Source organism: Marmota monax, unplaced genomic scaffold, assembly GCF_021218885.2.
Source record: "Marmota monax isolate L192 unplaced genomic scaffold, Marmota_monax_Labrador192_F-V1.1 WCK01_AAM20220418_F8-fsc00003, whole genome shotgun sequence".
In the NCBI taxonomy this organism is placed as follows: domain Eukaryota; kingdom Metazoa; phylum Chordata; class Mammalia; order Rodentia; family Sciuridae; genus Marmota; species Marmota monax.
This window is the reverse complement of record NW_026694084.1, coordinates 3,218,425-3,246,319: the sequence shown is the minus strand read 5'-3', so window position 1 is coordinate 3,246,319 and position 27,895 is coordinate 3,218,425. Positions and strand designations below refer to the sequence as shown.

The window sequence follows — 27,895 nt, the reverse complement described above, 5'->3', positions numbered from 1 at the left end:
GATTAAATAAAGGGGAGTGAAGGGAGGGGAAGGGTATGGGGGTAGGAAGGATAGTAGAATGAATCTGACATTATTACCCTATGTGCATATATGATTACACAATCAGTGTGATTCTACATTATTTATGACCAGAAGAAAGAGAAATTATACTCCATTTATTTATGATATGTCAGAGTGCATTCTACTGTCATGTATAATTAATTAGAACAAATAAAAACCATTTTTAAAAGTATAGAATAAAAAAATACCAATGTTAAAAATGTAATTTTCATACATTATTTGGGGGAAAAAATGAAAAAGTGTAATTGACTCATTAATAAGAGGAAACAAGAAGATGGCAAAGCTGATCCAATTAAAATAAAACAAAACAATAATATCCAAATATTGAAAATCACAATGCTGTTAGATACAAAACATTGAAATCACAATGCTGTTAGATACAAAAGTGGCACATACTCTTCAAGGTTATAAAGCCATCTCTCCCGAGAAAAATTCATTTGCATCTTATCAGTTGTCCTTAGAGTCTAAACCCAAATGGAGAGTAACTAACATGTAGGTCCCTTTCCCAAGAGTGAGTTACCCTTGGGAGTATGTGGATAGTGTTCTAGGATGACATTGGCAGGACATGCAGTCATCCTTTGCTTTATTTCCAAGCTTTGCATACTTCTTCTGAATACCACCTTTCTGTCCTCTGACTGGAACACAAATGAAGTGGCCAGAGCTGCAGTAGCCCTAAGGATGGAATCCTTGAACTAGAATAGTGCGACAGAAGGGGAGAAGGAGCCTGGGTCCCTGATGACCATAGAGCCACCAAAGCAACCTGGTACCACCTACTTCTTGAGTTGTATAAGAGAAACTTCTCTCTTACTTAAGCCACTACAATTTTGGGTTTCTCTTATGTGCAGCCAAGTCTAATCTTCTAATGGAGTGGGAGGAAGACAGAGAAAGAAAGAGAAAAACAACTATTTAAATAATACTGGAAATACTGGAACTACTGTATTCAAGGAGGTTGCCCATAGGCAGGGATTCAGGCAGAGAGACCTCTTAATGAAAGCTTCCAAAGGAGGTATGAATGACTAAGGGGTTTCCGGACCACAGAAAAGTGAAATTCACTGTTCACGCTGGTGGGTAGTGATGGCTTTACTGTTCATGAAGATGAAGCTGAAGAACTAAAGACTACAGAGAAACAGAAGTTGTCTACAACTTTTGTATGATGATACCAAATGGGAAAACAGAATACTTATAAATTAAGTGTTCCAAGAAGCTTAATTATTTTCTTAATATAACCTCTTTGGAATTGCCTGCTATACATCATATATGCCTTATATAGTCTATATTTGTTATAGTGTATATATCTCTATATATCTTATATGTATATATTGCTATCTATTTGATACACTCACAACTACATATTACTTTGCAGGATTGTAGTCCCAACATTTGTCCCACTGTTTTGGGTGATTTAAGAAATCTTCTAGAGTGCTTGTAACTCTCTGTGACTTCTGCCTATGGACTGACAAGTATCTAACCTCCTTCGACTCTAGAAGAGCTGAAAGGTGATCTGATCAACAAGGCTGGTAGGGAGAGAAGCCTCAGAGTCAGAGAGGAGGAGAGAGGTGGAGAAGCAGATCAATGTGTTGGCTAGGAAGTAGGGAAGGAAGCAACTTCTTAGCAGATGGCCTCAATGATCTCTGTGTGAGGCAAGCCATCTGCTGAGAGCCGATGGGCAATGAGAGAGGAAGGCTTGGAAAGTAATGTGCTTTATGAAAGCAGCTCTAGGAGATGGGTTTGGGAATTGACCTTGTAAGATGATAAGCCGAAGGACAGGCCTAAACCTCATTCATGACTCAGCTCCCAAGTGGCACCCTCTTCCTCCCTCCCTATTCCCAGTCTCTGCCCGGGAATGAGGGAGAAAAGATCAAGCAGTTATCTATTAAGCCTTGTCCACTCAGAGTAAATACACTCCAATTGGTAAATAAGATAACATCCAGCAAGGTGTGCAATTTAATTGTATTTGTCTGAGAGCTGAAGTTTTTAGTCACTTGTTTTAAATTTAGGATTAAACTCTATTCCTCGTGCATAGTGGGCACTTAATAAATGTTAAATGATGAGCCAGAGACACGTAATTGAGTGTTTTGTAACTGTCCAAGTTCTGCAGAAGACCTTGTCTGGAAAAATAATCTGTCAAGAAATGAGCCTTAAATAGCAATGAATTTGACCTGTACCCCACCTCTGAGTCGGAGGTCTCCATTGCTGTGGTTTCTTCTCCTCTCTGAAGGCACACCTTCCCTTTTCTTGGCTAATACTTCTTTTTAAGCCAAAAAGAACCAAGGAAAGGAGTCCTGAGTGAAAAAGAACAGAGCATGAATGTTAGAACCTTACATAACAGATATTTTTATATCACAATTTAAACCTAATACCGTTTTCCTTTAGTGGCTATATTTATTTTTGAGAGCACAGTACTTCAAAATAGCATGCTGTGCTAAACTGCTCCTCACTGTCTAGTCTACCCTGGGACTTTCTGATATCATCAAATGATTGGCCATGTTTGTGTGTCTGGCAGTCTCGGTGCTAATGAAGCAAAGCAGTGTCTTTTATAGATACAGTGGGAAGCACCCTTTGCCTCCTTCTGAATTTTAGACACAATCAAATCAAAAAGAAGGCAGGAGGCAGAATCTGGTAGCAACCTCCTAGCCTTGACCACCTCTTCTCATGAATCTAGATCTCAATTTCATGGTAGTTAAGGAAAGTTAAGCTCAGTTTGCCATGAAAGGAAATTAATCAATTCTTTCTGCAGAAAGTAAATGTCTCAGTTACCCAAAGGAAGTTAGTTGAGCCAATATAGTGGAAAACTTCCTCCTCAGGACATGGGCAAAGCAGACCCTGACTGAAAAACAGTTTGGATTTAGAACAGAGATGGCAGACTCAATGAACTTGGTCTGAACTGTCTCCCAAAGCGACCAAACATGAACTTCGCACCCAACTTGTATGATGCCGGCAGCTTTCCCTGACATTACCTTCTGAGCCCTTCTATAAAAGCTTTTGACTCAACAAAGAGAGGCTGCCGTTTTGTCTCTGAGATACAAATGCAGAGTCAGATCATCCTTGCCATCTTCCTACTATGTGCGTGACGCAGACCAACAAATAAAGAAGGGAGCAGAGTTCCATTTTTCAAAGCTGATTACCTCAAGAGAGACCTATGATGAGTCAGGAAGCAGCTGCCCCTTTGCCTCTCATGAAGTTCTGACTTCTTCTGCCTGTAGCCAAATTGAAGAGCTGGAAGTGGAGGTGAGGGGCCTGCCTCTTCTTCAGAAAGGGAAGCGGTATCAATGAATGTGATAGAGCTGGGGGTGTGGCTCTAGGTGGAGCACTTGCCTAGCATGCTGGAGGCTCAGGGTTAGTTCTCCAGCACCAAAATAAGAAGGTGACAGAAAAATACCCATAATGCAAAGACGATCAAACTCACACAGGATGATGAGTACAGAATAGATTAAGGGCAGTGGCAAGGAAAACATAAGGTGCTAAAGTACAATAGCACACTTTAAAAAGAATTCTTGAATCAAAGTGTGAAATATGATATATCAAGAACTATGTAATGTTTTGAACAACCAACAATAAAAAATAAAAAAAAAATAAAAAGAATTCTTTTACAAACCCTGGTCTTTAAAGACACTCACAAACACTAAGCTAAATCCCCAAACTACAGAAGTTTAATGTGACTGACAGGCAATTGAACGAGAATCATTTGGGTGTAGTCCTACTGGCTTCCTCTCTGCTGCCACTGCCAACTCTAGAAGCAGAAGTGAGAAGGGAGGGAGGGGTGGGTGTTAGACTCACAAGAGAGGGATGGCCAAAACCAGGGACCCGGAGCAACCTGGGAGTGGGGTGGGGGACAGAGAGTGTGAGGAGCCTGACACTTATAGGGTGTTACAGAAGCAAAGAAGGCAGAGAGATTAACGATTAACTGTGAGTTATGACTTAGATGCTTGCAGATTTTTAGAGATCTGAAAAAGACTGAAATACCTGTTTAAGCAGTGCTCCTTCAAATAGAAATCCACTCTGAGACTGGAAAGTATATAAATGACCCTCGGGTACTATTCAAAGCAGAGAGACCACCTTATTGCCCATCCTTGAGCAGGTTAAATCATGCAGAATAGAACTGTTCTCTTTGACTATTTAACATACTTTCTTTGCCACTCCAGACCAATCATGTGTCAACTTCTACATAATCCTCCTATTATGACAGAATAATCCTACTTTTATTATGCATTTGAAATCAAGCATTTTTATGCAAGGCTGTTTTCCAAGAATATAGAGAGTGTAAAGCTCTATCACAAGGGCTTAATTTCAGAATTTTTTAAAGCAGTAGTCGAAAGAGATACAGACCACATACCAAATAAACCAGGTGTGCATATGTTCACATTCTCTTAAAAAGGCTGCAGTTAATATGCAGAGATTAATATCATCAAATTCAACACACACACAAAAAAACCACATAAAACAACACAGGATCTTGTAACTTGTCTTCAGGAAACTATTCTGACACAGCACAGAATTTGTTGAAAGGGCTTCATGGCATAGGGGAGTTTTTGAGTGCACCAAGAGGAAGAATCAGAAACTAATTAGCATGTTGTTCCTGTCATATCAGTAGCACTGAGAGAAAGACATAATTCACAAGGTAGATATTGCAGGGAAAGAAAGCATCCATGGAGAAGAAATAAAAGTTCTATTTTCTAAATATTTAGATATCTACTCAGGAAATAGAGGTAGTTTTGAAGGCAGGGATGCACATTCTGTATCTTTTCAGTTCCAGACAGTGTCCACTGTCTATACTTTCTCTGTAAGATAGGTGCTTTTGGAAAAAAAACGTGCACACGCACACACACATACACATGCACATGATAAAGAACAAATACATATTATATGCATATTATGTATAATATGTCCATATGTATGTGTATATAAACAGATGTATTGAAATAACATCTAAAGTATATAATGTGATTTAAAAAAATCTATTCACAGGGTCATACAAACATCTGTTTTAGAATATTTTCATAATTTTTCTCTACCTCCACAAAATTATACATACACACACACACACACACACACACATGGGGTATGTGTGTGTGTGTGTGTGTATATATATATATAATGAAGCCCATCTTTTTTGGTAGGCAGCCCCACCACCTCAGTTTCTTCCAGCCATCTTCCCAGACCCAGGCAACCATTATCTACTATTTCTATTGATTTGTCTCTTTTGGGCATTCCATATAAATAGAATCACACTATGTGGCTTTTGGTTTATAGCTTCTTTTACTTAGCATGTTTTCAAGGTTTATTCACATTGTAGCATGTTTCAGTACTTCTGCTTTGACAAAAATATTTAATTAAATGAATATATCATATTTGATTTATCCATTCATCAGCTGGTAGACATTCGGTTGCCCTACTTTTTGACTATTTATGAATAGTGCTATTATGAATGTTATGAACATTTGTGCACAAGTTCTTGTGTGGGCATGTGTTTTTGTTAAATATTTTTTTAGTTATAGATGGATACAATATCTTTATTTTTATGTGCTGCTGAGGATCGAACCCAGTGCTTCACATATGCAAGGCAAGTGCTGTACCACTGAGCTACAACCCCAGCCCTGGACGTGTTTTTATTTCTCTTGAGTATACACTTACAAATATAATTACTGGGTCATATGGTAACTATATATTTAACATTTTGAGGAATTGCCAGATAGTTTTCCATTGTGGCTGGGCCAGTTTATATTCCCAGGGGGAATGCTTGAGAGTTTTGTTTTTTTCCCAATCTTGCCAACATAATTTGTCTTTTTTGTTATAACCTACAGAGTTTGATGTATATAATGTTATATCTCATTTTGATCTTTATTTGCTTTTCTCTGATGCAAACATGTTGCACATCTCTTTATGTTTATTTTCCACACTATTTATTTATTTCCTTTGGAGGAAAGTTTATTCAAAACCTTTGCCCATGTTAAATATGGTTGTCATTTATCACTGAGTTAGTTACATATGTTTATGTATATTCCAAATACAAGTACCTTGTCAGAGATATTATTTACAAGTATTTTCTTCCATTCTGTAGATCATCCGATGGTGTCCATTAAAGTCCAAAAGTTAATAATGATGCAGTCCAATTTATTTTTTTGTCATTTGTGCTTCTGGGTCTTACCTGAAAAGGTGCAACTTCATGAAAGTTCACAAAGATTGACTTCTATGAGCTTTATAGTTTTAACTCTTACATTTTGATCTATAATCCACATTGAGCCAATTTTTGTGTACAATATGAGAAAGGCAACCAACTTCTACATATTGCATGTGGTTATTCAGATATACCAACACTATTTGTTGAAAAATGCTATTCTTTCTCCCATTGAATTATCTTGGCATGCTTACTCTAAACCAATGGACCATAAATGTGAGACTTAATTTCAGGACTCTCATTAGATTCCACTGATATATCTACATGCCTGAATCACACATTTTTGATTTTTGTAGCTTTGTAGAAAGCTTTGAAATCAGGATGTGAATGCTTTAAATAATGTTTCTTTCCTCAAGCTTAATATTTTTCATCAAATTTGGGAACTTTTCAGTCATTATTTTTTTCAAATATGTCTTTTCTACTTCTTGTTTTCTCTCCTCTAATTCTGTTACTCCAATTATGTACATGTTGGTTCATTTAATGATGTCCCACATTTTTCTGAGAATCTGTTCATTTTCAGATGAACATTACCCAGGAGGGAATCTCAATATTTTCTCTCTCCATTCTTCAGATTGTATAATTTCTATTATTTATCTTCAAGTTTATTTTTTCCTCTTTAAGTTCAAATTTATTGTTAAGGCCCTCTATTGAATTGTTCAATTTGGTAATTATACATTTCAACTCTATAGAATACTTATTTGGTTCTTAATGTGCATAGTTCACACACACACGCACTCGCAATTTCTATCTCTCTGCTGATAGTCTCTATTGGTCATTATATTTCCTTTATTTTTCTAAGCATTGTTCCTGTTCTTTGAACATAGTTATGAGAACTACTTTTAAGATTTTTTTACATCTGATATTTGGACACTGTAATAAAAAGTTTCAATTGCCTTTTTGTTTTCCCGCATATGGGTCACCCTGTTTCTTTGCATATTCTGTGATTTTTGTTGAAAACTAGATAATATATTTAGATACAGCCCCCTTCCCTGGGGCTGCTTGATGTTGTTTACATGCTTATTCAGTGACTTGGCTTCACTATTTTGGGAAAGTCTATTTCCCCACAGTGTGAAGCCTTGAAGTTGCTTTTAAGAGGACATAGTCTTGGACAGCTGCAAGGTCACCCTGAAATGAGAGTGATCTTAGCAGGGCCCTCTTGCCTCTTTCCTTGGTCTCTCTGTTAAGCTCTCTACCTCTGTTGGTATCACACCCAGCTATTAAGCTCCACTAATTGCATGTTTATTGCTCAATGTTAAATTGCTCTATAGTTAAATCCAATTAAATCTAGAACCCTTTGCATGAGAACATTTTGAGGCTAATCTTTGAAGTTTTTTCTAAACCCATGAGGACATCTTCTTAGCCGTTTCTTTCCTAGGTTCTCTTTAGTAAAGCAGCTGGCCTATGGCTTAGTGCATTGCTTTCCTGGGGTTATCAGTCTTGCTTATTATCATAACCTGCAATGTTTTCAAGAGTACCCTTAGGAAAGAACTTCCTCATACTGTTTCAGACAAAGTCAGTTTCTTTGAGAAGAGCTCAGAGTTCTCTGTTCTTAATGACCTACTCTCTTCCTGGGTAAATCCTCTGCACCACTTCTCCAGACCTGAGGGCAAGACTTCTCTCAAAGCGACACCTATGTTTTATATCCCCATGCTGGGCAGGAACCGTAGCCTCTGTTCTTGGGTTGCAACCTTTGTCCTACAAGCAAGGTGGGTCCAGAGTAATTGGGGCCCAGTTACTGACCCATCATATCTAGGATGGAGTTTCTGCTCTAGTAGTGGGGGCTGGGCAAGTAACCACCACCTTATTGGCTATACTCACCTGGAACTTAGCCTCTGTAATGTGGAGCTGAAGGGAATGAGAAATGCTGGAAGTCTGCACTCTGGGAGAGAGAGTTGGGAATGGAGTGACAGGAGGAAGACCCATATTTTTGACTTCACCAATCTGAAGTGGATCTTTCATCACACTGGATTCAGGGCAGGGAGAGGCAGGAAGCAGGTTATACTTTAAGATTCACAGACTCTCACTATTCAAGAGTTAGTTTTTTGTTTTTTTTTCCATTTCTTCATTTGCTATATATCCTCTGGCAATCTTCAGAGACTTTAAATGATCAATTTTTAAATTTTTCTTTTAGTTGTAGATGGACACATTATATTTTATTTATTTATTTTTGTGTGGTGCTGGGGATTGAACTCAGTGTCTCACACATGTGAGGCAAGTGCTCTACCACTGAGCTATGGCCCCAACCCAAATTACTATTTAAAAAAATAATAATAATTTTTACCAGTAACTATTTTTTCTGTCTTGTTTTTTGTTTTTGCTGGGTAGCAGGTCTAAGAAGTTCCTCATAGTACCATTTTGTAACTGGGTCTCTAAAATGTGATATTTTAGCACAGAGGGAAAGCACAGGTCAAGTCAGGTTAGGAGCCAGAGAAAAGAAATAACTTGGACACTAAAAAGAATATGTTGGTCATGGTTACTTACCTCCCAGTGATTTTGTGGTCCAGCTCATTCTGGAGGTAGACCATTTCATGGCTGAACTAGCAGCCAACTGTGGGCAGTGATGGATGACAACCCAGCCCCATTGTGAGGCACGTGATATGACAGCCAGGCCAGTTTCCTGATCAGAGACAAGACAGGAGGTGGGCTCAAGAGAGAAGGTAGAAGAGGAGAGGGAGTTCAGCACCAATAGAAGCAGAGAAGTAGGAGATGAACTGGGAAAATTTAGCTGTTGGGTCCCAGGCTGGTAGCTTTCATCTGTAAAATTCTCATCTGCCTACTTCAAGACTCTGTAAAGCAGTAGTATTGCAGAATCAGATTCTGAAAACTCCCACTAAAAAATGAAAATTCTTGTCACTAAGTCAAAGGTGGAATAAAGACAAGGAAACAATAAAAAAATCTATTGTTCTAAATATAGAAATTCAGTAGAAAAGAAACCCAACTAAGTATTAGCTCAAATTATTTAAAATATTAAAAAATTAGAAAAAATTGTTAGTTTAAATATATTTTGGCATGTCCAAAAAATAGATTTACCATGTGATTATCTTTAATATATCTGTCATATTTTGAGTGAAAAACACATTGCAAATCAATATGCACAGTGTAACTGATTTTAAATGCATAAATGCATAGCAAAAGATCTGGAAGGATAACAGTAAAAACAGCTCCCAGAGCCTTTAGTGTTGATGAGCACTTTATATATATACATATTCCATGTCATCTTAAATGTCTCTATTCTAAAAAATAGCTTAGAATAATCAAAACACATTTTACATATAAATAAAATAATACCCATGTCCAAATCTATACTTTACTTTTAGCAATAAAAAGGTAGACTCTTATGCCTTTTGACTTAAAAATCTGAATTGTTTGAAAATGTTTACAACTTAAACATAGATCATTATTTACTTTGCCTGCAGGAAAAAAAAAATAGACACTTGATACCAAAACTCTAGAAAGTGAGAAAATTGCTGAATTATAATTTTTTTAATGTAGGGTACGAAGAGAATCTTATAAGAATAAAATTAATAAGACTGAATTCAGCAAGCATTTTCCATAGCACTTTTAGGATGCAGGCACCGGGCCAAGCATCAAGGGATACAGAGAAAAAACAATCTGTCCCTGACTTCAGGGTGCTTCTGATTTTGTAGATATTATTTTTTGACTATGCAAAGTTGAATTAGTTATCTTCAATCTCATTTCCTATTACCAGATATTTCCACTACAGGAAAAAATAGAAGTCTCATTTGTAGAGTCATTAAAACTAGATCCAAAAAGATTAAGACTTCTTTTTTTCTTTGCACAGAGGTCTTTGTAATCAGATACATGCCCATTTTGGAAGGATACAATTCATCCTAAGTGACTTTTGGCTTTTAAGAAGAATCTTCCTAACATTAATTTAATTTGCCTTTCAAAAAAAGTAGAAGAAAAACTAATGAGGGACTGGGGTTGTGGCTCAGTGTTAAAGTGATCGCCTGGCACATGTGAGGCACTGTGTTCCATCCTTAGCACCACATAAAGATAAATAAAGGTATTGTGTCCATTCACAACTAAAATATAATTTTTAAAAAACTAATCAAATTGTCATACATATAATGTGATCATGCAAATTAAGTTGGGAGTGGTAATGAGAGGTAACCTAGTCATTAGGGAAATAAAGAAGGAAAAATGAGGAAGCTGAAGTCCATTCAGGTACAGTGGAAACTGCAGTGTGCTTTGGTTTCTCTTATTACCAGGGAGATGGTGCATATTCCGGTAACCAGGCAAAGGATGATGCACTCACACCCCACCCTCCCACGCCCACCTACCTGCCCCATTTATAGGCACAGGACTCATACAGGGGATTTAAGGAGTCTTGAAGTGAAGGAGGAGGCTGAGCACCAGGGGGAAAGTTTGACTCACATTGATAAACTTGTTTAAGGAAATCTGTGAGGTACCATCTGCATATGGAAGGAATAACTAGAAGACACCTGTAAAAAACTGCAAACTTTCACAGTTAAGTTCACAAGGCTTAGATCATCATTTTTCAGATATAAAATTGATACACAAGAAAAGATGCTCAATATCATTAGTTGTCATAAGATACTGTTGTATACAGGCTAAAATTAAATACACTAACACCAGCACGTTAATGAAGATGTAAAGCAACAGGAACTCTCCTGCATTTCTGGTGAGGCTGTGAAATGGCTCAAACATTGAGGAAAATTGTTTTGTAGTTCCTTTAAAGTTCAACATACATCTACCCTGTGATCTAGCAAAACAGAAATAAAATCATATGCCCACAAAATGCTTACGTAATGATATTTATAGTAGTCATAGTTACGATAGCCAACAAGTGGAAACAATCTAAATGTTACCCAAAAGTGAGTGAAGAAGAAAATTATCATATAGTCAAACAATGGAATATCACTTCATGATGAAAATAAATTACTAATACAATCTGCATAAACCTCAAAAATATGATTCCATTTCCTAATTTCTATGGTGATAGAAATCAGCCTGTGGGTGTGGTCGGGAAAAAGGAATGTTGTCATGTTTGGTATGACTACATTATGTCATTTATTAATTAACCATATTATTACTTCCTATAATTCCTAAAATAATTGTTTTGCCTAAAAATGATTTTTAACAGTGTTAAACAGGTGCATTAATTTGTAAATGTTGAGTTTGAAGGTATAAATAAACCTGAAAATTTCAAGGATTGGCAATGGTAAGTTAGTGAAAATTACTCAATGTGAAAGTGATTTGGAGATTATGAATTGGCCTGTCAGATGTTCCAGCCCTGGTGAATTTTTCTTTCATTGACAACGTGGAAAACTGAAGATACTTAACTAAGATCATATTATAAAACTTTTTTTTTTCACTCAATATGTCCCAGAAGTTTTTTCATGAGAGTGCATATAGATCTACTTCCATTTTTTTAACACAGGTGACCTTCAAACACATGACTTCTTCAGTCATTGTACATCTTGTTTACCAGATAATATTCAAATTGGAGACATTCCTCTTTAGGAAACAGTCAAATGATCAATGTTTGTGTGACCAAATCATAAGATTCTCAGGGGTATATTAAATTACCCCAAAACTTAGCATCTAAAACTACAGTTATTTCTCAGTTTCTGATGGTTTGAAAACTGGGAGTAACTCTTCTAGTTCAAGGTTTCTCATGAGGCTGTAGTATGCTAGCATTTAGGACTACAACCTTTGAGGACTTCATGGGGATTATAAGATCTGCTTCCAAGCTCACTTACTGTGATTGTTGAAAAGAGGCATCTGTCCATTTCTACACATACCCCACTCTATGGCTGCTCACCACATGGCTTCTTCAGAGTGAGAAAACTAAGAAAACAAAAAAAAAAAAGAGAGAGAGAGAGTGTGACCCAAAAAGAAGCTGCCTGTTACACTCTACTGGTCACACAAATGGGTCCTAAGAGTGGATTATATAAGGTGTGAACACCAGGAGTCAGGAACCATTGGAGGGTGGTTACCAAATATCCCTAGTACCTAAAACAATGAAAAAGCCCAATAAACACTTGCAATATTGGACTGAACCAACTGGTGTCTGGCAATTCAATCCAAGTGTCATGGCCTATGACGTTGATGAATGGCTAGTTAGATGATCAGATTTAGTTGTTTCAAGTTGTCCAATACCTGAGTTCCGTAGTTGTAGTATCCAAAGAACTGAGGGGAATATAAATATAACTGAACTAGATGCCAGCTTACCAAATGTGACTACAGATACGTGAATGACAAATGGCAATATGTAAGTCAAACAGATGTTCTCTTGCTTAACCACCAATCCTTCATTTAGAATTAGTCTGTTCTCCTACCTGTGAGTGGCTTGAGGCCAGATCTCAGCCTGCCATGGCTCTGGCTGACCTTGTTTAATACTTCTTCCTCCCACTCCTACCCTCCCTCCCGCCCCACCCACCAACTTTTGCTCCCCTCGCTTGTCTTGGCCCTCTTTGCCTTCTCCAGCAGTTCTGTCTCTGGTATGCTGGCTGCAAGAGTGCTACAGTCTCTACTATTTACTTGAGGCTCTTTTCTGCTGTGTTTACTGCCTATTCTCCAGTGCATGTTCTTGTCATACCAGGTGTACTCGCGATCTTCAAACACATGGTATGTTTTCATGTTTCTGAGCTTTGACACAAGCTCTGCCTTCTTCTAGGGATGTCATTCCTGGGTCCTTTTCTGCCTGGCAAGCTCTTTTTCACTTTTCAGATCTCTGCCCAAGTATTATGTCTTCTTATGAAAACTACTCAGACTCTCCAGGACCCACCTTCATCCTGCGGGACACCAGGAAAGTTATTCTCATTTCTGGATTATTTTGGGAATTTGTAGTTGTTTTAATTTTTGAATCATTCTTAATAACCAAAAGTTAATTATGTTTTTTTAAGCAAGGTTAATTTCTACCCCGACACTGCAAACTGTGAACTTCTAGGAGGCAGACCTTACCTCTTAGCAACCTTGATCCCCAAGGTTTTTTTTTTTTTTATAGCTCAGTGCCTGACACCTCAATCTTTACCTCTGCTTTTCAAAGGGTCACCTGCATAACGGCAGCTCCTTAGACCTTCTGGACTCTGATTGTTCTGGTTCTGGCAATAGAATGTGGTGATGAAATGCACAGGTTTTAAAACATGGGGCTATGGGGTTGTTTGGTGTGTGATGCTGAGTGAGTCACCTATCCTCTTTGTGCCAGGCAAATAGGTGACCTAACTTCAGCTTGCTTTAAGGATTATATTGCTCAGGTCTTGGCAGAGAACTGGTTTCACCCTAGATGGTTCAAATGGATTACTTACAGAGGTTTGGGCAAGGGTGAGGGAACAAAGAAAGGTTGGTGAGGTAACCAGAGATTAGCAGGACTAGGAAATCACTATGGTTCATAAGGCTGAAGGACAGAGAGAAGAAATAGTGTTAACCTGAGCCCTGTGAGTCCTGGAATCCTAGAAGAGGGGTGGCCTGCAGAGCACTAGAGCTGAGGATTGGAGTGAAGCCCCAACCTTGGAGGCAATAAGGAAGAAATATCCCATCCCCTCTCTCATTCCATCCTGATTAGCTGCTGATGTTACCCACTGGTTGAACCAAAATGACATCAGGAGGCAAATGAACCCTGGGGAAGTGCAGCCTACAGGGATTGGCTTTCTGGTACCCACAAGAGGGCAGAGACTTCTAGAGAAGAGGTTGTCTTGTGCCAGGGACTAGCTGTCACAAGAATTATATGAGAAAATGTAAGTTGAGTAATTCTTACAGGACCTGGCACATAGTAAGTGCTCAAGAAATAGCTGTGGTTGCTTTGAGCATTATTATAGCTGCAAGGTCAGTGTACTTTCTGGAGATACTTGATATTACCTTAGCACCTTTAAGCAGCAGCAGCCACAGGGATTTGACTGCAAAGTTAGGAAAGCCTTGCTCTGGTAAGGCTCTCTCTGGTCTGTTCAGTCTTGCAGCTGTTTCTCCTGACATCAAGGCCTTAATTATCCTGTCTCTGTTCTCATCAGGCTAAATTAGACTGTTTAACCTATTCACAGGTTTGGAGCAAGAAAAAATGATTCCTAAGCAAAATTCTTTTGGCGAAAAAAAAAAAAACCAAAACTTCCATCTGGACACCACAGATCCTTTTCCATATGGTCAGCTTCAAAGACTTTCCTTTTTCTTTCTTATCTAATGGACCGAGACAAAGTGGCCATGATAATAAAAACTGTCTTGCATTCCAACTGCTGCTACCCCAGCATAAAATGCATGAGTTCATAAGGGCTTGAAAATGTGTTTTAAAATTGTGCACTTTGCCACTGTTCAACACACAGCTGTCTTTCTTTTGCTTTGCTTTAATCCCTGTCACTGGTCCAAGGCATCAGAGGATCAGATGCTCCCTGCCCTCATTACTGCCTCTAATCACTACCATGATTGCCGACACCATTCTCTTCCTTCTCGGTTTTCCTTTTTTCTCCCTTAGGTCTCTTGTCACATTTCCCCTTCTTAGCGTTCAGCTAGAAGGCTGGCCTCTTCATCAACACCGCCAGCCAATCAGTCTGCACCCTTCAAGGAGACAACCTGATTAATCACTGCAAATGAGATAAAATCATTGGTTCCTTGACTCTTCTTGGCTGCTTGTTTGTTGCTGAGTGCCCAGGGTTTGAGGTTTCTGAAGGCTGAATGCGATTATGAACTTCCTCGCACTGTAAATTAGATTGGCAGTTTGGTGGATTGTGTGCTGCAAGCAGAAAGTCAGTGACTTGGATATTGCTTAGAAAAGCAGAGAACCCATCACTGCAGGGCAGGGTCTGAGATGGAAAACTCCTCAACACCTTTGGGTGAGGGCAGTAAGGTGGACAAGATGAAATGCCTAGTCCTGCCAGCAGCAACGGTTCTTGGTAAGCCCCCAAAGGAACATTTCTACCACTTTGTGCTTGGTAAGGAGCTTCCTTAGGTAAAGGACAGGTGGGAACCCTCAGTAGCTTTCCTGGGTAACCTCAATGGACATTTTGGGTCCAACTGATTCACTTTTACAACTGAAACCTTCAGGTCTCTCCCTAGAAACATAAAAAGCTGTCTCCTCTAGGGAGCTGTGAAAGGGGTTAATTTGTACATTGGTACTCTTAAATATTTGTTCTTTGCAACATCTTAAAACTGGTTCTAGTTTTAGAAATCACTGACTCTAAAGCGTAAAATGAAATGATAGTTACCAAAATAAATTACTTCCCTGCATCTGACTGAGATGTTAACTCTGATGAATGGGAAGATAGAGTCCTAAAGTTCCCTTAGGCTTTTTTATTGATTGTGTTTCTCTAATGTAAAATAAAATGAATGCTGAACATTTTTTACTCAATATTGTGCTGGCTCAAAGAGAGACAGAAATATAACCCCAGGATGGGTGATGGTGGGGAGCTGTCTTTAAAGAACTGAAAGTCTCTAGAAACAAAACAAAACAAAATGATTAATGATGGTGATTTAAAATTAGATATAGGCATAGGTTTAGAATCCAAATACTGGCTAAATAACTGAACTTAAATCATGTGACCATTTAAAAAACGTGCATAGGATAACCATTGTTAATGGTACCTAGGGTACATAAATTTTATCATTCTTAATATATTCACTTCAAGGGCTTATAATTTGAGACCTATTTAGCAAACAACAATGTTTATTGTCAAAATTCACTCAAGGTCTAAATTGTATTAAGAACCAGACAGACAGGATTTAAGAGGATTAAGTGCGACTTTCAAAATAAATTCTGAAAAGAACAAAGGAAATGACCTTCATACTGTAACACAATTCCCACGTCACTAAGAGGTCTCCACTTATTCAGCTCATCTAGAAGTGGTTAATGGGACTACTACATCAGTTTTAACAGAACCCAGCTTTTGGAAATCTGATACATTCTATAGTGAATAGCAATTGTTGCTATTTATAAAAAAGGTCATAATTAAGTACATAAACACACATATTAAGGATAACATAGCTAACTAGACTGTCCTACTATATACAAGGACAAAACTAATAATATCCCATATTCAGGCAAGTATTGACTAGTGAATAGGAAACGTCATTCTAGGCAGTGTTACCCTTGTTTTAAAAATGCAGAAATAAGTCAGTCAACTCTCGTCTTCATAACAGCATTTTATCCACTTCCTTCTTCATCCCTAACAGCAAGGGCCCTGTAGTGATATACCAAGACCATTAAAACCAACTTATAATTATTTGCCTTTTCCTCACTGGATAGTAATTACCACAATAATTTAATGAATGCAAAATTCTCAGTAGGAGAGGTACAGAGAGGTAAATAGCAAAGGACCATTCCCTAATGCACCATGAAAATTTCCATCACTCAAAGTGAGGGGGGAAAAAAAAACAGGGCAAGGTGACATGAACCTGTAATCCCAGCAATTCAGGAGGCTGAGGCTGGAGGATTCCAAGTTCAAGACCAGCCTCGGCACTGAGAGAGTCCCTGTCTCAAAAGAAAAAAAAAAAAAGTTGCAGCTCAGTGGTAGAGTGCTCCTGGGTTCAATCCATAGTAAACAAACAAAAATCCAGTCCGACAATTAAGGAATCTGAAGTTTAGCAGCTGGGCATGGTAGTGCATGCCTGTGATCCTACAGACTTGGGAGGCTGAGACTGGAAATGACAAGTTTGAGGACAGTCTCAGCAACTTGGTGAGACCTTGGAAATTTAATATAACCATCCCAAAATAAAAATTAAAAGGATTGGGGATGTAATCAGTGGTGGAGTCCTCTTCAGTCCCTAGTACTGAAAAAAGGAACAAAAAGGTCATCTGCAATTTTCAAAATTAAAGCTACACCTTAACAAAACAGTCTTCCTAAAAATCAGTTTGAAAGTGTTGGTAAGATGAGGACTAATAACAATGTCCATCAACTTAAATGGATAAACTGTGATAAGTTCAAACAATGGAATGCTACTTAGTTATAAAATATACTTAACATAAAAGAATCTCACATTGAGCAAAAGTCAGACAAAAAAGTATATATGATTTCATTTACATTAATTCATTCATATTAATTTGTAGGAAAGGTAATACTCATATATGGTTAGAGAAGTCAGAACAATACTTACATTGGGAGGGGTTAACTGGAAAGGAGCATGAGGAAATTTCCTGCCGAAAATTGGGATGGTGGTTACCAAATCTCATAGGATAAATTTTAAATCTTTCCATTTTTATTGAATGTAAATTATACACCAACTAAAAAATATTATTTACTTACTGGATCCTGAAGTTAAATATAACCCACCACCCATAGAAAGCATCTAATGATTAAAAACCAACAAAGGCCATTCAGAAAGCAGATATGAAGCTTTAATTCACTGTGGGCATTTATCTGACAATTTTTATATTAGATATAAATTGTTTTGTGTCTTTGCACAGATACACTTCCATAAAACAGTGTTCCTAACAAGTACTGTGTACTATACCAAACTTTTTAAAACTAGTTAATGGTATACTACAGATATGAGCCACTGATTAAATATAATTACAGAAATTAAATACATGTTAGAAAGTTAAAATAAATTTAAGGCAGGCTACATATCATGAAAGTTTACATTACTGACTTTAATTCTAGACATCATATCATAGTGACAACCGATTACAACAGCACAGATTTTTAACACCCAATTATTTTCATTTCCACAATGTCAACTCCATACTGTATTTTCATTTCCAAAGTAGACCAGCTTTCAGACTATAGACCAAGCTTCTTATGTAATAAGAATTATTGTCCTGATCATGACCACAGGAAATCAAATTTATTTTACCTGTACCATATAGAGATGAGATATTATTCAGGTTATAATAGCATAGAACTTTTCAGTGGTGGTATTCAAAAGGAATTCAAACAGTAGCTAAAAATGGGTTTTGCTACCATGGTCTATATATTTCATTAAAAGAAATTGTCTCTGTCGAAGCATTTAGAACTAAACAGTATAGCCTTTTCCCCTCCAAAATATTGCCTAAGAAAAAAGGTTCAAGCTGATTAAAACAAAACAGAAAAACACCTCAGAAAACAAACGTTATGTAATGTTCTGAGGTACAATCTTCCTGAGTCTATTTTGAATTGGAACAAATTTTGCAGCCAATATTACACTGATTTATTATCCACAGGCCAGATAGAGTCCTTGAACATCTAGTTCAATCCTACAGAATTCTGAAAGGACTCCTAAATACCCAACTAATTATACAACAGAAAGCTGATCATGTTTTGTATTAAAATCTATGTGAATTTCAAACACAGCCATAGCCTTTTTTTTTTTTTTAACAGTAAGTGATGGAAATATATGCACAGCTGTACACAGATCACCATTAAACACAGGAACAAAATGTCATTTGATGCATATAAAATAAGCTCCCAAAAAGCCAATTTGAATATATTTATTTTAATTCACTTTGATACAGTATTAGAAGGGACTGCATATAATCATGGAGACTGCTGCAAACAACACTCGATGCTACTAAGTGTTCTATGACATCAGGCATGCATGATAGTTACCTTTTAAAAATTTCTCATTTATATATCTTAACACTATCTTAAGCTACAGTATGTTTAAAGCCTTTAGCAATTTTAAACCAAATATTTTAATTGACCTATGTCTAAGTGGGGAAAACCAAAAATTTTCTCCCGTCTCAATACCGGATGGTTATACTAAACATTACTACCCAAATTGGTAATTATTTTATGTATGTCATCCCTAAAATTCCAAAATTATTTATTGCTACTAAGAAGTATGATTTCCTGGCAGCAGTCTACCCACCACACATTAAAGCATGCCAAACCTTTGGGGATTATATAAGAATGTTGTGCTGGTGGCTGCAGATGATAATAATTGAACATATCAGTCTCTTCTCTTTATTCTAGATATCTTTATTTCAAACTAAATACAACTTTTCATTAATACAAACTAAAAAACTTTTAATCAATGCAAGAATATGTAAACCTGAAAACCTTTATCATCTTCCAGTGTGTGGCAAAACAGAAAATATTTCAATTACATTAACGAAATCAGGGGTAGGGAAGGGAGTATAGTTTGTTTTTACACGTTAACAAGTACTCCTTTCATAATAATCACAAAAATTTATAAATTCAGATTGCTTGGTTCATGGTCATTTATGGCTTAGAGTACTGGATCTGAAAACTACTTCAGGCTAAAATAAATTTATGTGAATAATGCATAGATTATATACCTAGAAAATCATGCAATAAATAAATGTTCTCATGTACATTAGAATCTTAGTGAAGAAAGGGATCTACAGGTGTGAACAGTAACATTTCTTCCCTTTTACCAAGAGAATACACCCAAGATCCTTGCTTTGGGTCTATGCAAGATCATATTTGTCAGATGATCCCAGTTTTCTCAGATTGGTAAAAGAAGTCAATATTTCAAGACACCTACTTTAAAAAACTGACTTGCCTCAAGTACAGGTGCTGTGAGGTCTGAGCTAGGCAAACCAGATGCTCATGATCCCGTCACCCTGCTGCAAAGTCAATTTGGAACATGTGACTACCTAGACTGTCGAATGGGTAAATGCTTAGAATGACCCATTGGAAATGTTCATTATGTAAGTATGTTTTTTTTTTTAAAAAAAAATCTATCTGCCCTTTATATTTATTTCAGAATTGCCAGATCCACTGACTATTCCTGATTTTGATATGCCCCTACAACATGAGAATTAAACTGAACTACAATGATTGTAATGTCATCTCTGTACATCCGTGCAAGCTCTTCTGGAAGACTAAGCATTTTGGAGAGGCGCTCATGATCAACAGTCCCAAACTCATTGTTGCCGACAGCATGGCGAATGAGATGGGTTGCTGCATTCTGATCCTCAAACATAGAGGACATCTTGGCTCTCCTTTCAGTTAAAAGGCCATGCATCTGTCCCAGAGTCACCTTGTAGCCACCAACAGCTATTGGCTGTTGGTGATGCATACCAGTTAAGTACTCACCCACAATCCTAACCACATCCTGCCTATGCATAGTCTCCCACAACCCATCAGTAGCCAACACCAGAAATTTATCCTGTGGCCTTAATCGATGATAAGTTACCTCTGGCTCAGCAGTGAGATAGGGAGGTGTGTGATAATTAGGAGGGATAAACTTGGTATATTCATTGTCATTCAACTGGTCTGGGCCAGATTCTATCACTCTCTTTTGAAGGTCAATGCTCCATTTGAACTTTACATCTCCAAAAGCCCTAAAAGGCATCAGCAAGCCAAGCAGCCGATCTTGTTTCACCACACTCTTGGCCTCATTCTTTGGGTGTTCTAATTTCAGCCGCTCAAGTTCTCTTTCATTCTGAGCATTGTGATCATTAGAAAGTGTGACTGCTGACCATGAGCCATCCTCTTCCTGCACACCCAACATCGCTCTGCTATCCCCGGTATTGGCCACGTGAAGGTCAACACCATCCACATGGGCCACACAGGCAGTGGCCCCAGAAAATGCCACCCGAAGCACCAAGTAATTGAGGAAAGAATTAGGATCACCAACTTGAGCCTCCAAAGAGATGTCATTATCGAGTCTCTTGAAAGCATTAATTAAAGCCTCCTTAACATCAATATCAGTTGACTCGCCAGTGTTGAGGTCTATAAGCTCTTGCCAGTAAGTCCTCAAGCTGTTGAAGTACAATTTGGATGCCTCCTTACTGAAGTAATCATTGGGATGCTTGTGCCACTGGAGGATGGGTAGCAGTGCCCGACCACTCTCTACTGCATTTTCAATCTCTAGCAAAGTCTCATGGGGTAATAAGGAGACAGCAATATAATAAAAGAGTCTTTCACTGACTGCCTGTGAACAAGCACAACCTGCATGGCCGTCGAAAACCCCCAAAAGCATCCCTCTGGTTTGCAAGCAGGTTGCTGCACTTCTCCGGTCCTCAATGGGTGCATTTGCAGGTAGTTGATTGCTGTCAAATCCAAGGATGGAACTGACATTTTTGCCATCAAATTCTGGCACTTTGAAACTGTACTCATTGGCCTTAAGGATGCTGTTGACTTGTGGAGGTGTAAGGTAAAATTTCTGTGGTGTGGAAGCATATCTCCTTCCTTGGGTATACTGCCACCAGTTCTCCTTGGGCCTACAAAAGGTAGCATATGCTGGATGGGGTGCGTATCTCAAGCGACTCTGAGAAATGTAGGGTGATGAACAGCAGAGATGTTTGTGATGGCAGTAACATGCAGTGCCATAGATTCTGCTCAGCTCACAATTACGGATGAGAGGAAAAAACAGTTGAGTTGGTGCTGGCATGGCATCAGAGAACAGCGGCAGGCTGGAACTTCTGACTGGGATTCCTAGACAGCAAATTAAGACAGATGTACACAAAGAGAGTTACATTTCAGATTATTTAATCTAGCTTTTCTTTCAAAAAAAAAAATTAGTAAGTGAATCTGTAAGCTAAGCCCTGTGCTAGGAGTTAGTATATTTTATTCACATATCATGTACTATTTCTCCAGGGTGTTTTATGGTAATTAAAACTCCCAATCATTCACGGAGCTAGGACTGAGCTGTATTTGAATTCACTTGTTTCTCTGAATATCTTTATGCAGTAAAAACTGTGCAGAATGTACAAGATTTGGCTGGAGAAAGCTGAGGAGATGAAGGTTACATAACATGCCGCAGCAATCTACCTGGCCAATCACCCTTCTTCCTCTCTATCCTAAAAAGGCTTTGAATCTCCCATTTTGTTCAGACACTTCTTCCATTTAGGACAATCTGTTTCTAGACTTGTGGTCAATTGCTGGCATTGATTACACATGGTTATTACCCCAAAAATGTTAAGATGCTTCCCCAACATATGTATATTTATACACTACTTGTAAATTATATGCACATATCACTGTATTAGTATAATGTTCATTACAACATATACAGAAAGTTTTCTACATAATGAAGTAAGAATAGAAATTCCTATATTTTCTTCTTGTACTTCAGTAGATGGTCTTGCAATGTCTACTTCTCTAGACCACTGTGCCAACTTGGCAAGCTAAGGGACACAGGTCTGCTACCAACTTATCAAATAACCCTGGAAAAGTCAGCTCACCTCTATGGGTCTCACTCTCCTATATTTAAATAAATACTGGGACTAGATGCTAAGGCCTCCTCTAGGATTCATATCTTTTTGGTTGTTGATGTGAATCTTTAAAATCTAATGCAGGTTTTATTTATTCATTGCTGAATTTTGCTGTGCCCTCTGTGATTACAAAAAAGTAAGTATTCTAGTAATTCTAAAATTTTCATAGTAATTTTAATCTCAAGTTTTAGAATTTTCTTGCCTATACTGTTACCTCTTTAGTAGTCACAAAAGAAAGCTACAGAAATATTGTTATCATCTACTATGGATCCAAAGTAGAACCCATCCCTAGAAAGATGTTTTCTTTTACTTTTTTTTTAAAAAAAGATATCTATCTGCCCTAAAAAAGCAACAAAGAACAGTGAAAAGCTAGTCAAAGGTTTAGATTATAAGGGTATGGCATTATAATTGTGATTTTTTTAAAAAAAATTACATGACCCTGAAAATGATTTGCTGGCATTTATCTGGAAATTTTAATGAGTGTGTATCATTATTCCAGATAATATCTCTCTTTTTCCTCAACACATATTTTCCCGGAATTCTTAAGATATTGCTTCAAAGTATTCATTTGAACTATATAGAGACAGATTTCAGAAATACTTTAAGTATAGAAACAAATTCAGTGAACAAAAAGGAATAGGAAACTAAAACCACATAAGTCTTAATATAAACCTTTCTTTCCAAAGTTCGAACCCAAGGAGGAAAAAAATTTTATAGCTATCATACAGAGTGTTAGTAATATTTTAAATCTTTTTACGCACCTTTTTTGAAAGGTAATTTGAGAAATAGTAAGTGGGGAAACAGAGAAAACTAAAAACTGAATAATCACTAATTCTTATTTGCTTTTGTATAGTAAGCACTGAATAAGCCAGCCATATAGAACCTCTTTCACAGTGGTAGAAAGTACAATTATTTTAACTGCACTATTTAAAAAGGGATTTGTTTACAAAAATAAAGACAAGATCAGGTAAAAGAAAGTATGGCTACAATTTGGGAAATGAGAATTCATAGCTAAAATAGCATTCTGAAATGCAGTAATGAAAGGAAATAATTCCAGAACGAGAAGAATCTATCAGGCCTAACCACTTAACAGCACTTCAAATGAATACCTGAAAGTCATCCAAAGGTTAAGTATGAGGAGAGGTGCTCAAATGTTGAGCCACATGACTTTGGCTTCCAGATGTAAACTATATTACTTTTTTAGATTTGCATGCAAAAAACATTAAATCATTTTATGCTGGGTATGAAGATTTTTCTATTATTAAACATATAAAATAAAACACATGAAATCTTAATTGAAACCATTTCCTCATAATGTATGTCTGTATTTATCCTTTCTTTAAAACTTATGATGGGAGTGGGAGGGTAATAAATGCCTAACAGGATTTGATGGCACACTAATCAAGAATTAACAAGTCCAGGAGATCTGTACTCTCCTTGAATTCTTTTGTTTTGGTAGTTTTTTCTGCCTTTATAGTTGACTGCACAATGAATGAAATCTTGTGTTAAAGAGCTCATGATTCATGCAGCAGGTGCTTTGAATAATATTTAAATTCAAGCAATCTACTCAATTACATTTTTTTTTCCTTCAAAGCAAAAGTATTCAAGACTAAAGACAAAAAAGCAGAGAGGGAATTTTTTTCAAATGTATCTTCAGTAATTCAGGGGCTTAGCATATAGGCTGAGATTCAGAGCCCCCAGCTCCTAACATGCCTTTAAAAGGCAAATTCTTCCGGAAGGTGTGATTTAGAAAAACCCTGCTCTGTGATTTAGTATTGTATCATATCAGTAGAAATGATATATTCTCTTTATCAGACCAGATACCTTTAGAAGTCAATAGTCATTCAAATGCTTTGATAAATAATAGTAATCGAGCACTGAAAACCCTTAATATCTTTAAAAATGTCTGTACCTTAACAACAAAAACCCCTATGGAATCAAAAGTTTTGCTGATAAACTTGCTTAATTAACCAAGTAGAAGACTCTTGGATTTGGCAACAAGTACAAAAAGGTCCAGTTGTTGGTAAACTAGAGCAGTGTCAAATTTCCAAGTTATTCCTAAGCACAATTTCACTGAAAAGTTCCCTCCCCATGATCCAGACTCAGCCACAATACAAGCAGCATCTCAGCCGAGGAAGATTTAGCCGATTTTCCAATGACTAATAAGGAAGATGCACTGGCACAAATAGGAAAGACACATCCATTTTTACCTATGTGTTCATCAGAGCCTGTGCCATGAAATTATTCTACATTATCAGTAAACCAACAAACCAAAATAATTAGAAAAAGCTATGCACCTTCACTGGAGCTCTTTAGCCTTACAAACCTTCAGAGGCAAATGAAAAAAGAAATGCTAAGATAGTCAATATTATGTATCGGAACCCCAGTTTATGTAATCTGGTTGCATTAAACACACTGCATAAAAACTCTTTTGTGATTTTTTAGCATTTTCTGGTAATGCCTAGCCATTTCGTAGCTCCTGTATCTTCAATGAATGAAGAAACCAGTTTCCTTCAGAAGACATAAAGCACCTTGCCAGCACTTGTTTGATCAGTTTCCTTTGTCCCTACTTGAAAATCGCACTTATTGAGGCATTAAAGCTATCCTGGTCCAGGATGCCTTTGTCCCTTTTTCCTATCTACCTGATGCCTTAATTCCATGCCAACCCACCTAAAACCATCCACACACAAAATCAGTCACCATCCTTCCTTGGGTACCCAACGCAGGTAGTTAAGTGAATACCTACCAATTCGTCTGGGCCCGGGACACACACACATTCTCCTGTCATCACAACACGGAGCCGACAACATCCACAACCCGCGCGAGCAGCAGCAGCGACAGCAGCACCGGCCCATTGAAAGCAAGGCAGAGATGCTCATTAGAGAAGGCGGCGGCAGGGAGGCGGGAGCGGAGGAGGGGCGAGGTCTGGCTTCAGCCCGGTGAATGGGCTGGGAGGGGGAAAGAGGATAGAGGAGGGAGAAAGGGGTGGAGAGAAGGAGGAAACCAAACAAACAAACCCACCCTGCCAAAGAGGCAGAGTCACAGCCCAAGGCGGTGGGGGCCCAGGCGCGAGCTGAAGCTCGCCTGGGTCCCTCCATGCAGTTCCGGCGCGGAGCCCACCAGCGCGCGGCATCCTCCAGCTGCCTGTCCCGCCCGGCCCACGCGGCGCCTGTTTTAGCAGAGACTACCAGGGGCCACCCTGAGACGGCTGCCTGAGGAGCCAACGAGGCCCACGGGGTGTGTCAGGGGAGACCCTTAGGCAAAGAACGCCCAACCCGCCACAGCCTCTCCAGAGCTCACTCTCTCCTGGGTTCCCACCGCGCCCTGGCGCTGACAGCCGGCGCATGAAACCCTGAGGACTAGAGGCCAGCGCGGCCGGCTAGCGCCCGCAGCAGCTAGCCACACCGCCACGCCTGACCTGCAGCCCCAACGCACCCGCATGCACCTGGCGCTCCGGGGCTCGGTCCGCCCCCGCCCCGATCGCCACCGGCCCGCCCTCCGCACGCCCGCGGCCGTCACTCCACACGAGCGCCGTGCACCCCAGCCCCGACGCCCCCCTCACAACTTTGGACCGTGGAGGAGGATTCCGGACGGAGCGGCTCGGGGCGGGGAGCAAAGAATACGAACCGGGCACAGCAGAAGACTAGCAGTTTTTCCCCGACGAGGAGGCGGCGAAGGCACCACTAGGTGCTCTCTCACGCAATCCGCTCAGCTCCCCGGAGCGCGGCACCTCGCCCCCGGCCGGCCCACTCCGCGCCCCTGCCCCGCCGGGCCACCACCCTGCCCCGCCCTCACGTTCCGGCCGGAGCGCATCCCGCCTCCCTATTGGCTGCGCAGTGGAGAGTGGGCGGGGAGGCGGAGAGCGGGCGGTAGCCATGAGGGCGGGGGCGGAAGAGGAGCGCATTACCCGCTAGCTTTGTGACGTCACGGGGGTCAGACAATCCCTTCCATTCGGCGAGGGCCGCCCATTGGTTGCCCGGACCTGCTCACGTGACCTCGCCTTATAGCTGGTGGAAGGCGGGACTGAGTTGTACGAGGGTCCGCTGTACGCTGGGCTGTGTGGTGGTGATTGTGGGAGGCTGGCCCAGGAAGGAGTTGTTTTCTGGGCGGGCCCAAGCATCATTTGCGCGCGTGGGGTTCGGGGCACGGGCTGCTATCCCACCAGGAAGGCTTCGGCGAATCTGGTACCTCGGCGCGGGCCGCGTGGTGCATAAGGCCCGCCTGATCGCCACGCCGCCCCCCGTATGTGCAGATTTCTCAGCGTAGCCTGCAGGAGCAACTCCTGGCCCAACTCCAGACTAAACCGTTTGAAGTTCATCCCAACCTGCGACGTAGTCTTGAGTGCAGCTCTTGCTGTCATTCATTCAGAATAGAGTTGTAGATTTCAGGACCATTAATTCGGATATTGTCTAATATTGTTTTCCTAGGCAGAGGAAGCTAGTTAAAGAATAGGTCCCAGGCAGAGGAAGCTAGTTAAAGAATAGGAGAAATTTAGATGAAAGAATTATTTTCCTCGTCCAATAGATGTGTGATCACCTTCCCTGAAGGACTTTGAAATCAGTATTGCTTCGTTTGCCCTGACTGGTTACAAGGAAAAGGGATAGACTGTAGTCTGCAAAAGTTGTGAAGAGAACTGAACTTGAGAGTCAGAAGATCCTTTGAGTTATTACCAATGGTGAGATCTGTTTTCCCAACATAAGACAGTTTTCAGCATCTGTGAGAGGAGGTTAGGCCGTGGCTCTGAATGTGGCCAAACTGAAGACATTGAGGGCCCTTCATTTACCTCCATTCACCCATACCCACTCCTTATGGGAAAGTAGCTTCTAAAAGCTTCCTCACTTAGCTCTATCCACACAGATCCCATCTTTACAGGATAATGGCTTCTAAAAGCTTCCTTTGGGATATGGGGGAGATCATTGCACTTATCCTGCCTAGTGTTAAGACAATGAGTCGACCTTGATTTATTATGTATATCTGCTGACAAGCCAATAAAGTTTATGAAGTGCTTTGGACTGAATATAAAAACTATCATGTTAGCATTACTGTGGATTCTTTTAATCCTGAATTACTGGATTTTTATGTAATAAAGGAAAAACTATACCCAAACTAGGTGGTTTTTGTTTGTTTAGCTGGTTGATTGGTTGTTGTTTGGTTGGATTTTTGGTACTAAGGATTGAACCCAAGGGCTTTCAACTACTAAGCCCCACAGCCTTTTTTTATTTTTTATTTTGAGACAAAATAAAATTTGAGACAGGTCTCTAAATTGCTCAGGGCCTCACTAAATTGCTGAAGCTGGTTTTAATCTTGTAATCCTCCTGCCTCAGCCTCCCTAGTGTCTGGGAATACAGGCTTGTCCCACCCACCTGGCCCCAAAATAGTTGGTCTTAACACCTGGGTCTTTCAAACTTCCTCCTCTATTCTCTAAATAAATTAAAGGAGAGTCTTTTTTTGACAAGTCCCAGGGAACTCTTGTGGCTGATCTTGATCTTCTGGCCTTCATCCTAGTTTACATAGGTCCATCTGCCTCACTTCCTCTCCTTTTTTTGCTTTTCAGATGAGCTTCCCATAAATTTTCCTTCATTTTTCTG

The 27,895-nt window shown here is 39.2% G+C and overlaps 1 protein-coding gene and 1 long non-coding RNA gene across 5 annotated transcripts; both read right to left on the bottom strand.

Annotated features, from left to right (window-relative positions):
• Positions 1-438: 438 nt before the first annotated feature.
• On the bottom strand, positions 439-12,510 carry LOC124106829 (uncharacterized). Its single transcript, XR_006856198.2, has 3 exons — positions 8,054-12,510; positions 6,075-6,205; positions 439-2,342 (listed from the first exon to the last, which is right to left on the bottom strand). It is a non-coding gene; the product is annotated as an uncharacterized LOC124106829 (long non-coding RNA).
• A 5,008-nt stretch (positions 12,511-17,518) lies between these two features.
• Pdp1 (pyruvate dehydrogenase phosphatase catalytic subunit 1) lies at positions 17,519-26,071 on the bottom strand. 4 transcript variants are annotated; one of them, XM_046464906.2, is made up of 3 exons: positions 25,935-26,062; positions 25,054-25,088; positions 17,519-21,528 (listed from the first exon to the last, which is right to left on the bottom strand). In XM_046464906.2, the coding sequence occupies exons 2-3, from the start codon at positions 25,082-25,084 to the stop codon at positions 19,871-19,873; spliced, it is 1,689 nt and encodes a 562-aa protein (XP_046320862.1). In that variant the 5' UTR covers positions 25,085-25,088; positions 25,935-26,062; the 3' UTR covers positions 17,519-19,870. The 4 variants fall into 4 exon arrangements, with proteins under 4 accessions (XP_046320862.1, XP_046320861.1, XP_046320863.1 ...); XM_046464905.2 differs by lacking the exon at positions 25,935-26,062 and adding an exon at positions 25,329-25,735; XM_046464907.2 differs by lacking the exon at positions 25,054-25,088 and having other exon boundaries at positions 25,935-26,071.
• Positions 26,072-27,895: the final 1,824 nt, after the last annotated feature.